General features: G+C 40.2%; 1 protein-coding gene across 2 annotated transcripts; it reads right to left on the reverse strand.

Moving 5' to 3' along the window:
- Positions 1 to 1203: 1203 nt before the first annotated feature.
- ldb3b (LIM domain binding 3b) lies at positions 1204 to 14296 on the reverse strand. Of its 2 annotated transcripts, XM_079334338.1 has the most exons (10): positions 14258 to 14291; positions 13622 to 13967; positions 9655 to 9806; positions 9391 to 9466; positions 5999 to 6021; positions 4723 to 4920; positions 3725 to 3748; positions 2412 to 2581; positions 2219 to 2255; positions 1204 to 1825 (listed from the first exon to the last, which is right to left on the reverse strand). In XM_079334338.1, the coding sequence occupies exons 2-10, from the start codon at positions 13715 to 13717 to the stop codon at positions 1729 to 1731; spliced, it is 873 nt and encodes a 290-aa protein (XP_079190464.1). In that variant the 5' UTR covers positions 13718 to 13967; positions 14258 to 14291; the 3' UTR covers positions 1204 to 1728. The 2 variants fall into 2 exon arrangements, with proteins under 2 accessions (XP_079190464.1, XP_079190465.1); XM_079334339.1 differs by lacking the exon at positions 3725 to 3748 and having other exon boundaries at positions 14258 to 14296.
- Between the last annotated feature and the right edge of the window lie 1915 nt (positions 14297 to 16211).

Raw genomic sequence — 16211 nt, forward strand, 5'->3', positions numbered from 1 at the left:
GACAAAATGCTTCGTCATCTCCACCTGGGTGAGTCACAACTTCCCCTCCCTCTGTTTCCTCATCATCGCCCCAATTCTCCCAGACATGTCGACTCAGCAGCACAGTAAATCTGTGGGTAGTTTTGCTATGAAACCAGCCACATTTTCATTCCACCTTGTAACCAAAATGGAGGCAGACAGAAAGAAGTGACTGGGGACACGAGCTGCATGAAATCTACAGTTATTGGTCCATCTCCCTATAAAACAAAAGGATAGTAAAACAATGTAAATGAAATGCTGTTTTGCAGAGCTGATCAGTCAGACTTAACAGATATCTGCTACCCTCTGGTGGCCTTTAAAAGTGCATGACAACATGACACAGCAGTACGGACTTCTTTCAAATACCTGACCAGAATTTAAAAAAAATAACGTTTTCTTTAAATGTATGATTTGCAAAAAAACAAGCTTTTCGAATCAAATTGCAAGTCACGGTGCGACTCATTTAGGTTTCTGTTTACTCATCGTTTCAATGACACAGCATCCTGAACATCTTCATTTTGAAGCAGAGTTTATGTTTTTTCCATGAGACCTGAAAACAAGTCCTCTTCTCTCTGCTTTGAAATTATAAGCCAAAACATAAGGAAACACATTTTCTTTTCTTAAAAATGTATTTTTTAGTTCAACCTTTAAAAAAACACTTTTAATTTGATTATTATCGTAGGCTATTTTTATTTCTTCCAGGAACTTTGCTGTTTTGATTTTATTTCTCAGAGTCAGAGTGGGAGGCCATCTCAGCTAACAAACTCTACATAACCACTTTGTTACTACACAGCTCCCAGACAAAGTTAGCTACTGGCTTACTTCTGTGCTACAATGTTCCATTTACTTTAAGCAAACGATTTTGTAGAAAGCAGCTTAAATCTGAGAGTAAACTTCAAGCCCACACAAGTTTAGAGGAAGAAATAAACAGGCTAAACAACCTGCTATTTATTGAAGTATAGCAGTGTAAACAATGAAAAAGAGATGCTTATGTTGCTCTGCATTAATTAAAGTGTAGCTAGTTTACTAGCATGATGCTGCAAGCTAAGAGTGAACCACAATATTCTGCGTAAGCATAAAGCATGATACATTATTTATAAAAATGTCAATATCAGTTGTGAAACCATTCACGCAAGGTTTCTTTATTCACAAAATCCAGAGTGACACGTTAATTTCACTGAGCCATCTGGTTTAAAGAAAACATTTATTCACATTGATATCAGTACATTGTTTGAGTGCATATTTAACATAATGTATTTGTGTATGTAGTTAAATCTCTGTTTAATGTGTGTAATGTTAAATTCCACATTTTTAAATGTATTCTACTGCATGTAAGCCATGAAGGAAATATTTTCACTTTTGCATCTCACCTTAAATTATTCTTTTTTTTTTGTACAATTTCCCTTTAATTTTTGAGAGACAGAACACCAATAAACAGAAAAGAAAAAACCCAAATGCATTATTAGGTCTTAGCAGCAGACATACATTTGACAGGTAATATTGAGCTAATGAACACATAGCATTCTCACACTAACTTTTAGTATCTCACATTCTACTAATCAAGACTACAACACTATCTCACATTCCTGTGGAGTTTCCTCCTCCTTGCTCCTTTTTTCCCTTATAATGTATCCCCTCCCCTTAACTCCTGTGCTTTTGTCCATTTCCTCCTCAACATGTCCCCTCTTTCACTTTCTCTCCTGCTCCTCTTCACTCCTGGACGTTAAGGATCTGTGAAGACAGTCCCTGGTGCCAATTCTTCAGCTTGGCAAAGCGGGGTCCTTTCACCTCCGACTCAAACCTCTCCCTGGAGATGTGGAAGGAAGACGAGGCTTTCATTAGGTAATTACACTGAATACAATTCTAGAGGAATTATTCAACCATTGAGATCAACAATACTGATACCACTTATTTATGTTCAACAAAAGGCCTCTATAAAGCTTGTTAGTTTAGCTTAGCACAAGACTTTTTGTCCCTGATCCTATACCTGACCAAGGCAAAGGCAGCTGTTTACGCCTACTTCCTTTTGTAATACTGAGTTTAATTTCACCTTGCTTCAGCTTTATATAAAGTACAGAAACTCCTCAATCTTATATCTAACTTTTGGCATTAAACAGCATTAGCAGATTTTGAGAATGTTAGCGACTAAGCCTAACAATTGACAAGACTGATAACTTCTCTGCCTTTGTTCACACCTTACCTCGACTTCTGCAGGGCTTCCTCATCTGGGTCTTGCACTGAATGGAGAGAAAAGAACAAAAGGATTAGGTACGGATGATCACTGAGTCTGAACAAGAAGTGAAGATCAGCAGAGATAATAATCAGAAAGATCAAGGGGTAGGCAAGAATACAAAGGGGAGATAAGAAGTGAAGGATTGATCTTTTGTACTGACGGTATTCAGTGCCAGTGATGTGGGCCAGCATCCTGAAGCTCTTGGACTGCAGGTTTGCAGCACGACGAGCCCATTCAGACATATCCGCACTTGTCTCTCCGGGCCTGATGACTGCTTGGTAAACCGGAGATGCACAGTCTACCACCGGGTCCTTAACGGGCAGAGCTCCACTGCAGGGCAGACAGTAATATTAGAGCTGTGTGTTTGTAGTGTGCACTGTGTGTCAAGACCCCAAATATAAAAGATGACCATAATGTATTAAATGCCCATGATGCAGCGGAAAAGATGATGTAGCTAGTAGGTGCGCATCAGATTTACATTTCATATGGACTGACTAATGTTCAGCACAAAGTAACGGCCGTAATACTTCCAGGCAGATCTGCTGTATATAGATATAGAAATACAAATTATTCTTCAAAAGGGTTCTGTGCAATACTCAGGTTATCCAAATAAATGTTCAAAAACACTGTCAAAAAGGATATTTCATAATATGTTCCCTTTAAACTACCGTAACTGAAAGTGAAGTAAATAAAGTAATGCATACATTTTTGTTAAATATTAGCCATTCTAGAATCTCTAGCGGCGTATTTTGATGCTTTACTTAAACTAAAGTAAGACGTTGAACTCAGGACTTTTAATTGAAGTATTTGCACCTTGTAAATTTTAAACTCTAATCTTTGACAACTAAAATGTTTTTGTCATTACAAGCCTTCTTGAATCAGGTTGTATTTGAGCATGGGCAGTTTTTACATTATGATCACTAATATAATTTGGGTTGCGTAACAAACAGTCAATGTTCATTTGTTTTATATTCATGTTTTCCTATAGGTGGTGATCAGACCTGTAGATGAAGTTTACAGTAGTTAATGGAAGGAGTTAAAACAGAAAAATAACTTAATTGTCCTTTTCTTCAACATTTTTTAAGAATTGTTAGAAAAGAAGCTTGATATATTTATAAGTCAGTAATCTTTTGATAACTTGAATTGGATACTCAACATTCCCATGCCATAAAATCCCATCAGGTTCCCGGCCCTGCGATATTCACTCTTACACTTCGGCCAAAGTAAACACATTTCTGAGTCTATAATGGCCTCCTGGTTAGTGGGTTTGTCCATCAAAACCTTAGTTTGACACAAAACCTCAAAAACACACAAGGTAACATGGAGAAATACATTTTTAGATTCCAGAATACATTCGATGGGATATTAATTTACAAGACACACGGAGCGATGCACAAGCTGTCATAAAATCAGGAGACAGAGGAGACATGAATGAGGAGAGGCGGGATGGAAAGGGAGCGCCGCTGTACTTACGACAAGGGGGAGCCGGCTTCCTCACTGAGGTCACAACCAGGAGGGAAGGATGGGGAGGGATGGGTGGAGGACAGCACAGGTGTGGTTGGTTGTTTGTTTGTGGATGGAATGAGGAGAGGAGAGTGGGTGAAAGGCACAGAGGAGTACGGGGAACGAACACAGACAACATGGAAAAGCCCGGGCATACAGTAAAGGAGGCATCAGAATCCGAGCAGTTTATAGATATAGATAGACTTTTGTGGTCCAAAGCTGCTTTTTAACTGGTGGCCTTTGTCAGAGGAAGGGTTTGCTATTGACCCCGTCCTGTCCGACCGTTAGCCCTGCCACTATGTGGGAGAAGAGAGCGACCAGCCCCCTAAGGGCAGCATTATGACAGCATCCCTTCACTTTGCAAGAAAACAATTCAAGAAGCAGACTTTCGAAAACATAAATATTGAAATGAAAAACATCAGAGACACAAGAAACAAATCACTTTGGGGCTGCAAAGCTGAATGCAGATCAGTTGTAGAAACAGCAGCACTCGCTGATGGAACGCTAAGGGAGGGGTCGGGGGAGGAGGGGAGGCGGTGCGCTGAAGAGAAACTGGAGCTAAAGTACAGCTGAAAGTGACATATCGAAGTGAAGCACTTTGAATCACTTTGCTGCTGAAATATGCTCTATCATACTCTTGCCTTTAACACCTGAAGAATAACGGTTGTTGTAATGTTCATCTCTAATGTGGACAAAATCAAGAGTTCTTTGTCAGCGGAGAATATTTTTGTAAACCAGTAACTTGATAAATGTCAGATGACTAACTTAATCTCCTTGCAAAACAAGAAAGGTTTCATTGGATACTGTTGGCAGTAAGTGATGTGCACTTTTTTGTTTATTTGGGTGAACCAACCCTTAAATGTGTTAATACAGGCCGGATTGATTCGGTGTGATGTGATGACAAGTGTGTGAGAGAGGGGAGTTTCTTAAAGTCTGCAGAGGGAAAAAGTTTGGCTGTGCTTGCTCACCCGTCGTGTCCCTTGGCTTGCGACTGCCCTGCAATGGCGTCCATGATGGCGTCCTGTGAGTACATGCTGATTGGTGTGTTGTACTGGGCGTGAACAATGGTGGCCTTTCCTCCAGGACCCTTCACCTCAATGGGCTTGTGGGTGCACATAGCAGAGTCTTTCAGAGCTATGGGGTTGAAGCTGGGAGTGTACTCCACACTGTCAGGGTCAGAGATCAGCGGGTCGAGGAAGAGGTGGGGACACGAGGGGGGTGGGGGGGATTACAGAGGAAAGAAATGAAGAGATTGCACCACATTGAAAAGAGGAAAATAAACCTATGAGCCTAAAGAAGCTGTGTCCCAGTTCCAAACTAAGTTCTGATTTAAAGTATTTTAATACGAGGTACAGAGTGAAAAAAATCTCATTAACTCAAAAGATATTCCTCAGGTCTAAAATCACAAGCAAAGGCACATGATTTCTTAATAACAGCAACAATATGATGAAATTTGAATGACGTTTCATTAACTTGATTCCCCCCAAGCAATAGATAGATGAGATGAGTGAACATTTCACACCAGGTCAGAGCGAACCAAACATGCTAGTGTTCAACTTTGTCTCCTGCACGACTAAAAACAAAACAAACAAACATTCACACATGTGGCTGGTGTTTGTTTTCTATGATATAAACTGCTGCCAAACACTCACTTCCCATGCATTATTATTATAATACAGTGATATGGTTCTTTACATTGTCACTGAGTGCATGTGAAAGCTTAAGAGGACGAGCAGCGGAGGAAAGCAAGAGGAAGAGATGTTGTGATATGAGTTCAGTGTAAAATGCAGACTTCAACAAATAACTTTTATTTTGTTAATCAGTGGTAAAGAGAAGGCTACCCTGTATATGTTAAAGTCAAACTACTCCAGAAAATACTCTTTATTTTTAAGTAGTTTGAAATCACATTATTTTGTGGCTTTACAAAGTATGTTCAGTTAATTTTTAATTATATTGGTGCCAAAAAATGGAATCAAATGGAGAAAAAGTCGAACATGTCACATAATGAACTCTTGTAAAATTGGGATATCTTTAGTGACGTTAGTAGTTTTTACTTTTTACATACCACTCCTGGGCTCCTGCGGTTTGTTAAAAGCACTAAGACATGAATAACACACAGCAAACACTTCCATACAGCTTCAATCCACACTAAAATCACTAACAGAGCTCTACTAGCTTCCAGGTTCTCTACAGATGCACACTTCATGCATGAAATTCTGAAAAAAAAAAAACGTGAATACTGACGTTGCAGCTGTGTTGGCAATGACCTGAAACACATCGGAGACACAAAGAGGAGAAGAGAATGTAATGAATCACCTCACAGATATTTTAGTGGTTACAGTGGCATCTTGTATGTTTGCAGGAAACTATCTAGATCCTCTGATTTACTGTAATCCCATGTACAGGTCAGAATAGCACTGGGATATTTTTGCAGCTTCCCCAGCACCATTAGGAGTGACTGACAAGAGCAGCAGTGCCTCAATCACATGACGCAGGACGAGGACACATTTAGCACGGAACAGCCACGAATACACACAGCGACACAAACACAACACCTGATCAACTTGTGTGAGGACTCCAGGGCGTCACAGACGAGACGTTGTTGTTGGACGAGAAGATTTCACTGAGATCCCACAGAACTATACGTAACGGTTTTTTAAAAGAACACCTTCTGTTTCGTTTTATGAGCTCAACAGGCAATGGCACATTTTTAGAGCTGTGCTGTTATCAGACGCTAACAATAAACTGAACCTTCAGGGGGGAACGCACGCCAAAAACTGATCATTAAATCATTTAGTTTTTGTGTCCATCATTATGAAGTTAATATTTTTGTCCCATTTATTGTTGCCAGCAAAAAATCCTTGACGAATAAGGAGTGTTAATCAGTCGTTAACACCCCGATCTTCTGCTACCTTGATGCCAAAATTCAGGACTGCCTCTGGAAGTAAAATTTCAAAATATCCAAAGAGATTTGTTTTCATGTTGAATCCCTGCCACTTGCTTATTTCTTGGTGCTTGGTTTGTTTGGATTCCTCCCATCTTTTACGGCCTCACAAAGTTTATTCTGGGTGCCAAATTATCAGGAAGCATCCCCTCGTCAACTCAAACAAAACAGGTTATAAAAAACACAAAAACAGAAAAAATCTCAACTTTCGTGTTTTTAAGTGGCTCTTTTATTTAAAGAGGCTCCTTTTTTTATTATTTTACAACAATGAATAATGGAGTTGAATAATTTTAAGCAACAATAATGAATTTGTATTTTTTTTGGTGTGTTGACACTGAAAAACCCACGGCTGAAAAAAAGATCAAAGGCTCCTTATTTCTTATTTTACAACAATGAATAATGGAGTTGAATAATTTAAAGCAACAATAATGATAGGATAGGGGCATGAACCTTTGCAACACATGAATCAGAAAGTGGGTTTGTCCATACAGTACGTTACGCGTTTCGGGTACAGTAATCTAACGTGCTGGGGAGAGATCTCACACGTGATAGGTCTCTCTACAGAGAGGGGGAGCTATGTCAGGTTTGGTATCTTGGGGATTCGGCATGATAGTGTGTAACCAGAGCGGAACATTCCATGACCACGTTCAACAGCTGCTCTCTCCTGTGTTTGTGTGTCTGTGTGTGTGTTGGCTTGTGTTAGAGCCAGTGGAATCAGAGTGGACATGAACTGGGTGAGGTGAGGCCGCTGGCATGATACTGCCGTCATCGCTCTGCAGTCTGCCTGGAGCACGTTTCTTGCCTCCTGACTTACTGTTAGCTGTCGCTGTAAAGCCGCTCGGCTCCAGACGGGAAACACATTAGTGGAGGCTGATACCTGGATGTGATATGTCAGAGGCCAAGCAGATAGTGCCCTTAATTAACTTCTGAAAATATTCCATGGCGGAGGCTTCACCCAAGCTCACGCCAAGTCACTGAGGAGATTTCCCCTAGATGTGGCCACAGCCAAACTCTTGTTACTGCAGCATACATATTAGTCAAGAATACATCAATCGTAAATGTTTAAACCTATAATCTGAAGGTTACTTGGAGAAAATAAGATAGAACGGAGTGGTTAGATTGCACACCCCATGAATGGATGCTATAATCCTCGAAGCGAGCGGCCCGGGTTTGAATCCAACCTGTGGTTCCTTTCCCCTATGTTATCCCTCACTCTCTCTCTCTTTTCCTGATTTCAGACTATCCATTTTCCTGTCTCTTTTGTCCCTAAAGACACAAAAGCCCTGACTGTCACAGTCTATATATGCACACAGGCTATAGTCCTCATCGCAGCAGGCACAGGTCCTCAGCTGACCTCGGCGGCCCTTTGCTGCATGTCATCCCCCCCACTCTCTGTCCTCCCAACATCTCATCTCTCTTCAGCTGTCCTTTCCAGTCAAGAAAAAAATGTCCCACACATAACTTTGAAGATAAAACAACTGTAATTGATTTAAAGTATGTATTTTTAATGTTAAGGAATTAACCTAAAATGTATTTTTGAATGTTTTAGGAACAGGCGCAACAAATTGTAACCTCCTTTGTAACCTGATCAGAAACTGAAAACCACCTGAAAAGCTTAACTAGCAAGTTTCAGGGCGTTAAAGGATTAAAACTCTGCTTTACGATTTGCATATGTAACGTCATTGGGGAAAAGAAGGAGCTGTATTTGCCTGAAGAAAAAAGAATCAAAGAGGGAAGTCAAGGAGCTGAAGCAGCAAAAAAAAAAAAAAAAAAGATTCTTTGATAAGATTTTTTTTTTTTTTGCATCATCCTCTCCCTGGTTTAATCTTTTTTTTGAGCCTTCGCCATTCACAAGGAGTAACAAACCAAAGGCCTTTTCGTATCTGATAAAATGAATCATATTTAAGTTTGATTTTTCAAACTTTCAGATGTCATCTGAGGGTTTGGGGCACCGAGTGCTTGACCTTTCGTTAAGTATATAAGAACAGCCTGTAATGAAAATCCTGAGAAGACCCTGCACTCTGATCTCCTGCTATTTTGTTACCTGGAGACCAGCCAGGTATGTTTGTGTGTATGGTCCCGATATAGTGCCAGTGTGAGAGGAATGAATGCCATGATAGCGATGGAACACTCGGAGTATATTTTTTCACCATGGCGAGGTTAAATGGGGAGGGTTTATCTGCATTTTGTTCGATACCTTCAGGGTGTAAATCATGGTTTGTTTTGTCAGTTTAGTAGGTGTGTGTGCATGTGTGTGTGTGTGTGCCTTCTCTGTGTGTCTCATAACTGGAGGTTGTTTTACGCCAGATACCAGCTGCAAAACTCTCCTAACTTGATGTACCTTGTCAGGTACACAATTAATATGTCAGACAGCTTGGTGGAGATGCAGCCGATGGTCTAAGGGAATCAGAAGCAGAATTTCAAAATGAAACTTTTAAAAAAATCTCTTTTGCCTTAATTAGATTGCAGATTGCTGGGGTCTGCACAGCACCCCCTTAAGTGTGAATACATGACACTAGGGGGCAGCAGAACACTGTCTGTTGGCATCTTTGAAGCCCAGTGATGTTGAAATCCTTGTAAACATAGGACAAGACTTCAAGACTCATAACACAGACATGCAAAGAAACGTGTATACGTATGCACATTTACTTATTGTGTTTGCATGTGTAACTGGTGTGTTTTTGGTTCATACCTTCTGGTGGGGGATCATTTGCATGGGTGAGTCCATTCTTGAAGTTCCTGTGGGAATTAGTGCGGGACGTCTTGATCTAAAGATTAAAAAAAACATACAGCCTGTTCAAACAGTATAAAAAATGTCATTTTTTTGATAACAGTTGGCATATTTGACACATGGTTGTTTTAACAATTTGACATATTCCCAAACTCAAAATGTGTTTTGGATTTTCTATCTTTAGAAGTTGGTGAGTGTTTTTGAGTGAGTGTTGCTGGCTGTTACTTCTGCATGGTGAGTGACAGTTTGTTGACTGCAGACTTGATCTTGTTCTGAGCCTCCAGGTGCGTCATCCCCTCGGTGCTGACCCCATCGATGGCTGAGATGATGTCTCCTTGGGCCAGGCTGCCTCCCACTGCCTTGCTGCCTGGAGTTATCTATGGAGGGGTCAGAGGAGCAGGTCACATTGGGACCACTGACACAGATTCCACAGGGAAACACACCAGCAAGTCAAAAACATATACAGTTACATTTAACTTAATGGAGGAATGTTTTGCATTATCACCCCAGGTGGCTGTTGTAAAAAAAGCTAAAAAAACCAAAGAGCTTTTAAGTAGGAGGAACATCTTTGAGGCCAATTAAATTAATTTGTCACTGGACTGTCTAAGACCCTAATTACATGAGTAAGAATGTGTTATGCATAGCAGGTCAGTAAATAAGCTTAGTAGACAAACTGACAAAATAAAAGGATCCACTAAAAGTAGAAACTTCTGTTTTGAGTCAATCAGTGGAGTCGATCTACATATATATCCTCAAACTTTAAAAGCAGCTAAAATAGAAAAAACAAATAGGAAAAAAGTAGCCGGATTTTACTGTTTCAAACACAGAAGTGTTGTGTCAATAGAGTGTTTATAAGAACAGGATAACGCTCTGGTTACCAAAGTGAAGTTAAGGCACTATACATCTTTCTAATAACCACAAGGGGGCACTCCGATGGCAATAAGAAGTCGGATACCATGAAACCAGATGAGATTACTTAGATTAAGGTCTATATTACTAGCTTCGAGGCTGATGCAATGCGTCATAATGTTTTGTAAATGACTGATAAAAATTCCAATTAAAAAAAAAATGTCATTTGTCCCTGGGGGGCAATTCAAGGTGGTAAATTTAATGATTTTATAAAGTCAATAATAAACAGGGTATGCCTGTATTTGACGCTACAAGGGCATTCTGACTATCAGGAAAGGGACGTGACAGATATGATATGGTCACATATGGTTTCAGAAAACAAACGATACAGGTGACCACAGCCAAAATGCCAAACGCAGGCCTCAGTGAAGAGTGAAGCGAACCCGTGTGACGTCATGGTGGCATGATTGCCTTCAATCAAGCAAAAGTGTAGACCAAACCAAGAAACCTTAACCAAAATGTTTTTTTCTTCTGCAGGTGACATTATTATGACCTTTTTTTTTCCTTTCAAAACTTTTTTGTGATTGATTTTCAAACAAACATTTCGATCAGTCAGCTCTTTATTGACCTTCAGATAAATTCTCATCCTCCTGGCTCAGTCTGCCACAAAGCCTGACTTAAACTCTGCAGAGAGGAGGTTTAAACGAGCTCAGAGGCCTTCAGGGACATACAGGATTGGATCTAAGCTTACAGCAGACTCGTTAAAGAGTTAAAAATAAGCAATGCTGTTGATGCCTGCCTGGCTTTGCTGTGATTGACTCTGTTCAGCCCCTCCCAAACAAACACACACACACACACACACACACACACACACACACACACACACACACACATTATACCCCTCCCACACACCTGCTACTGACAGTCACACAAGACTTCCTCACTTCTCCTACTTCTTGCATTAACCTCTTACATCCATGATTTTTGTCCACAACGTTGTTCCATTTCACATAACATAAAACCCTCTCTTTTCCCTTCTGTTCTTCTTTTTTGTCGGCTTTTTTTTGTTTTGTTTTCCACCCCTTTGTATTTCATTTATTAATCCTACAAGTGTACCAGGAGCCTTCAGCATGCAGAGCGATATTAGGCTGGGAAAAATGTTTCCTGCACGGCTTCCTTAGTGTAATCAAACACACATGTAGATACATAACACTGCCGACCACTCTGTCATGAGTGTTTTTATAAGAATCAAACAGGAAGTGGGTATGAAGGCTGAGACCTTCATAAGTGGATATTAATGAAAGAGCAACACTGGTTGGATTTTCTGAGTGTTTGTCCTCTTCCATCAACAAGTCAGCTGATCACGGAAGAGCTGTTTTTATTCTCTATGTAAATACACTTAAGTGTCTTGAATGACACATCTTGAGTCAACTATTTTAGCATCGTTTCATAGTTTTAAATCAAATCTCTTTTCTATCTCTTTTTTTATACAATGACCAGGCGAGAGTTTAAAAAACATTGGTGTGTCACATATTCAGTGGTCAGTTCTTCAGCTTTGTTAACAAGAATGTCAGAAATCCTTTGCCCTCATTCCTCTTTCCTTTCATATTTCTTTGCAAGAGCAGGCCGAAATCCAAACCCTAGAGGTCTTACGTCAAACTGAAACGGCACCCTGAGGTGTCATGTCAAGCTGAAGGGTTTTATGATAACCTGTCAAAACCAGACATGACCAGAGGATGAACACAAATCCAAAGACACAGGAGATGTGAATTAAAGCTTCAACCCTATTGTCTATGGGTGGGGGGGATAAAGAAAGTAGTGTGTGGATCAATAAAACACACAAGCTGATCACCAACTGGGCATCAATCAGGACTGACAAATAAAGTTCTAAAGGTAAGGAGACAGAATTCATGTCCACATTTTGCTACTCTGTCTTCTGAATCCATCAAATGGATTCCTTTACAACATCACCCTCTAAGAGATGAATCTATAACTGAGCTATCAGCAGGGAATGAAAGCTTACTAAAGGCAGCACTAGCGTCATTAGCTACCTCTCTCTCGTTGCCTCTTTCCTGCCCTCTTCCCCTGCCCAAGCCCTCTCCATCCATCTCCATCCAACTCCCCTCTAGTGCTATTTAAAGGAAACGCTGTAAATACACCAACAGTCCTGCCAGAGAGAGAGAGAGAGGGCAATGCCATGTCTCTGCTGCTAAAGTTTGCTTTTTCTGTATACTTAATTTTTTGTTGAACTCTGCTTATGTTTGACAAATGATCAGATTTACTGATTGTTGAGAATTTACAGATTAGAAAATTGTTAATTTGCTGCCCTGGTGATAATGTAGTTTCATTACTAACGTAAACATTTAATGTCACTTTGAAATGACATCTCAAATGCAAAATATGTGATTGACTCAATGAGTCTAATTGAAAGAATCACTCTTCCTTAATACAAGATCTTACTGCAAAAGACTTAAATGTTACTCCACTATGCTGATGATATATTGATGTTCTGTCAAGCTGAAGCCAGATGCATCAACGCTTTAATGCAATCGAAAGGTTATATTCTTGGAAAGGGATTTAAAAAAAATAGCCTAACCCTAACCCTAACAACTTTAAAAGTTGAATAACACTGCAGCGCCTCCACTCCAGTAAAACTATTCCAGTCTTTCCACTGCCGCTCTATTCTCGAAATCTCTCTGGAGATATCATCTGAGCCCCGCTGTCATCATCACGTACAGTACAGCAACATTACATAACAGCTACAGCCTTTGCTCTAACACACATGCGTAGACTTTTGCACACATGATATGCATTAACAGTATGAATAGGAATTTTCTCTTGAATCATTTTGAACATACACCATGTTAGTGTCCAATCGGGATATTTAGGTGAAGAGGAGGTTCAGATTTGGTCAGAAAATTGTAAACAGTAAATTTGACCACATCATTTTTTATAGTGTATTAGGTCCTCCTTTCATAAACATGCTTCACTTACACACATTTAAATGTCCTAAAATAAGTAAATGCTTCACTTTTTTTCTGCTGAGATTGTATATTACGTATATTTGCCTGCATACCACTATTATTTTCTGAGGAATGTGTTTACATTATTTTATTTCTGAGCAGATTGAGTCACAGTTCATCAGTGCACTGCGTGGACGATCTTTAGTTTGACTTTTAGTCCTCTTTGAGGTACTGTGTTTTGTCCTAATAAATCATATTGCTACTTTGCTGCTGCTTTGTTTGTCACTGTGGATAATCAGTTTAAATATCACATTGCTTGTTTCTTTTGGATTTATTTCTCACAACAAATCTCCCTCTTTACATTGCGACTCTGTCCTTACCCTAGAGATGGTTAGTGCCATGTTGAAGTCCTTTCCTCCCTGTAGTCTGAAGCCCCATGGAGCGGGGCCATTCAGAGTCACTGTGTACGTACTCATCTTCGGTTAGATGTCAACACGCCTCCTTTAGACAACTCCTGCTGGCTGTGGCTTCTCCTCCTGCTCGGTGGGCCCTTGTTGCCTCGTCCTCCTCCTGCTATCCTTTTTGTCCCTGACGGCGCCGCGGTGCTTGCTTCTTCCCCGTAAGCCCTGAGTTCTCTTCACCGTCTCTCCCCGTTTGCTCCCAGTGTTCAGGACAAACACCCTGGAGTTGTGGGTGGTGGTGGGTTGGTCAGGTGCAGTTGAACCTCTGTGACACACACACACACACACACACACACACACACACACACACACACACACACACACACACACACACACACACACACACACACACACACACACACACACACACACACACACACACACACAGGATGGGGTCACACACAAATACACAGATATAAATGAACACACTCTGAAATACCAGCTGCTGCAGGAAAACCACAAAGAAGTTCTTGCCCAGAAATTAAAACACTCAAAAAATTACAAACTTTAAAAAGTGAACTTTGAAGTTAATATTAAAGGAGACTAGCTTCTTGCCTGTAGAGTTGCTGAGGGTTAGGGACACAGCCTAAGAATAGACGAGGTGAGCTGAGACACGGGGGCCCTGGCCCTTATAAGGCCAGTAACATGAAGCCCCAGAATGCTTCACTGCCGATTCACATGGCCAATATAGACCCCTCTGACTGCAACACATTCTCTCTCTCTGCTTCTCCCTCTCTTTTCCCCTCTCTTACAGTGCTATCACTTCATGCTTCTAGCACCTTATTATCTGTAATAAGCCTCTGTGCACAAAAGTCAGCTGCTTTGCAGCCTGGCAGTTTTTGCTCAGGGAAGGAAACAACAAATTACTCAGTGTTGAGGCCCCACCAAACATCCAGCCCTCTGTTTGTGTGCACCTGTGTGAGAGAGAGAGTGGTGTGTGTGTGTGTGTGTGTGTGTCTCAAAGCAATACAATTAGCAGCAAACCACAGCTGTTGAGGTTAAGTGAACCAAAGAAGAAATTGTGACATAGGTGGTGGCAGATTTGTTTCTTAAACCATGCCTTTTTGTTTTTGTCAATGTCAGTCATGCACCTCTTAATAAAAGTTTTGTGCTCAGGTGTAATAAGATTAGAAATTGGTCATGATCACGATCCGATCTATACATCTTCATCAGTAGCTGTAACTACAAGTCCATATGGACAGCACACTCAGTTACAGATGCACATTCACTCCAGATCTACCTCAGGGGTTGAATGTACGACACATTGTGTTATGTAGTGGATACATCTAAATTGAATTCACCCATATTTTACTAATGTTTGAAGCACTGAATTCAGTGTTATGGTTGTTGGCATCTTGTTTTTTTAGGTGTCATAAATGACAATGTTTCATTGAGGGGGCGGAGCTGGATACGTGGATGTTTGTGTATGCTAGTTTATCAGGCTCATGCCTAAGGCTAACTTGTTAGCCAGCTAAATAGATAAAATAATCAGAAGTAGTTTAAGATAGTTGTTACCAGATAAGAGTGTAGTTCCTCATTACTACTAACATACTAGATTTTTACTCATATAAAACTGTTGTCTTGTGGTACTTCTGCTTCACTAGGTAGAGACTGTTTAATCTGTTTGAACTTTTTCTGTATGCTTTAAAAAAGTGTCTTTATATTATTAGACCTGGAAATTGTAACCTTGAAAAAAAGTCTGCATGCACCGGCTCTCAATAGCTTGCAACACCTAGCAAAAGTATGCATTAATATTTAGTTTCATATTGCTCTGGGATTTAACAAAATCACATCCTTAAATAGGTACAGCATAAACTTAAGAAGTATTAAATTAAGACTCAAAGACAGCCTAAGCTTGGAGAAAAATTAATATAACTAATGTGCTTAATCATTAGCTTGTTATGCCTCACATTGCGTGAAAGTAAATTCCAGTTGTGTGTGCTCATGTGTTTCTTTATGTATCTTTCTGAAGAAAGATCTTCCTTGATAAGCCTCCACACAGTAAAATGAAAATACCTCCCCCACATGTTCTGCTGGAATATGTAAGTATAGCTACTCAAGTACTGTATGTATTTGTGGTAATTGATGGTGATAACATTTCAGCTGTATGAATAATGGATGTTCATACCTTTTTAATTTTCAGCCAGCTTTTGTAAGCGTCAGGATTTTAAACACAAAATTTATGAGCTGATGAATTATAATAAAGTGCCAACTGTGACCTCTGTGGGGCGCCATATAGCTCTGCTGGGATGCTTATTCAGGTCAAACATGAGGATAATAGTTCATCATGTTTGCTTGCTGACATGTTGGTCAGATATGACACTAATGCACCAGGATGTTCCAGCTGTTATCTGATGTTCTGGATGGGTCTTCAGTCAGGAAACTGACCTAATGATGTCTGAAAATTCCGGACAGGCAACAATGATGGACAGATGGCGTATCATGAGCTGAACCTCATGAGAGTTTCTTAAGAAAAGAAAAATCAGGAATGCACATGCAAATGGAGTAT

Source organism: Symphodus melops (genome assembly GCF_947650265.1).
Source record: "Symphodus melops genome assembly, chromosome: 21".
NCBI lineage: Eukaryota > Metazoa > Chordata > Actinopteri > Labriformes > Labridae > Symphodus > Symphodus melops.

Coding starts and splice junctions, on each gene's coding strand:
- ldb3b (XM_079334338.1), bottom strand. CDS start 13,717: ATGAGTACGTACACAGTGACTCTGAATGGCCCCGCTCCATGGGGCTTC. Junction 9,467..9,654: donor CTGTCACTCACCATGCAGAA/GTAACAGCCAGC, acceptor TTTAATCTTTAG/ATCAAGACGTCCCGCACTAA. Junction 4,921..5,998: donor ATTGCCAACACAGCTGCAAC/GTCAGTATTCAC, acceptor TGACCCTGACAG/TGTGGAGTACACTCCCAGCT.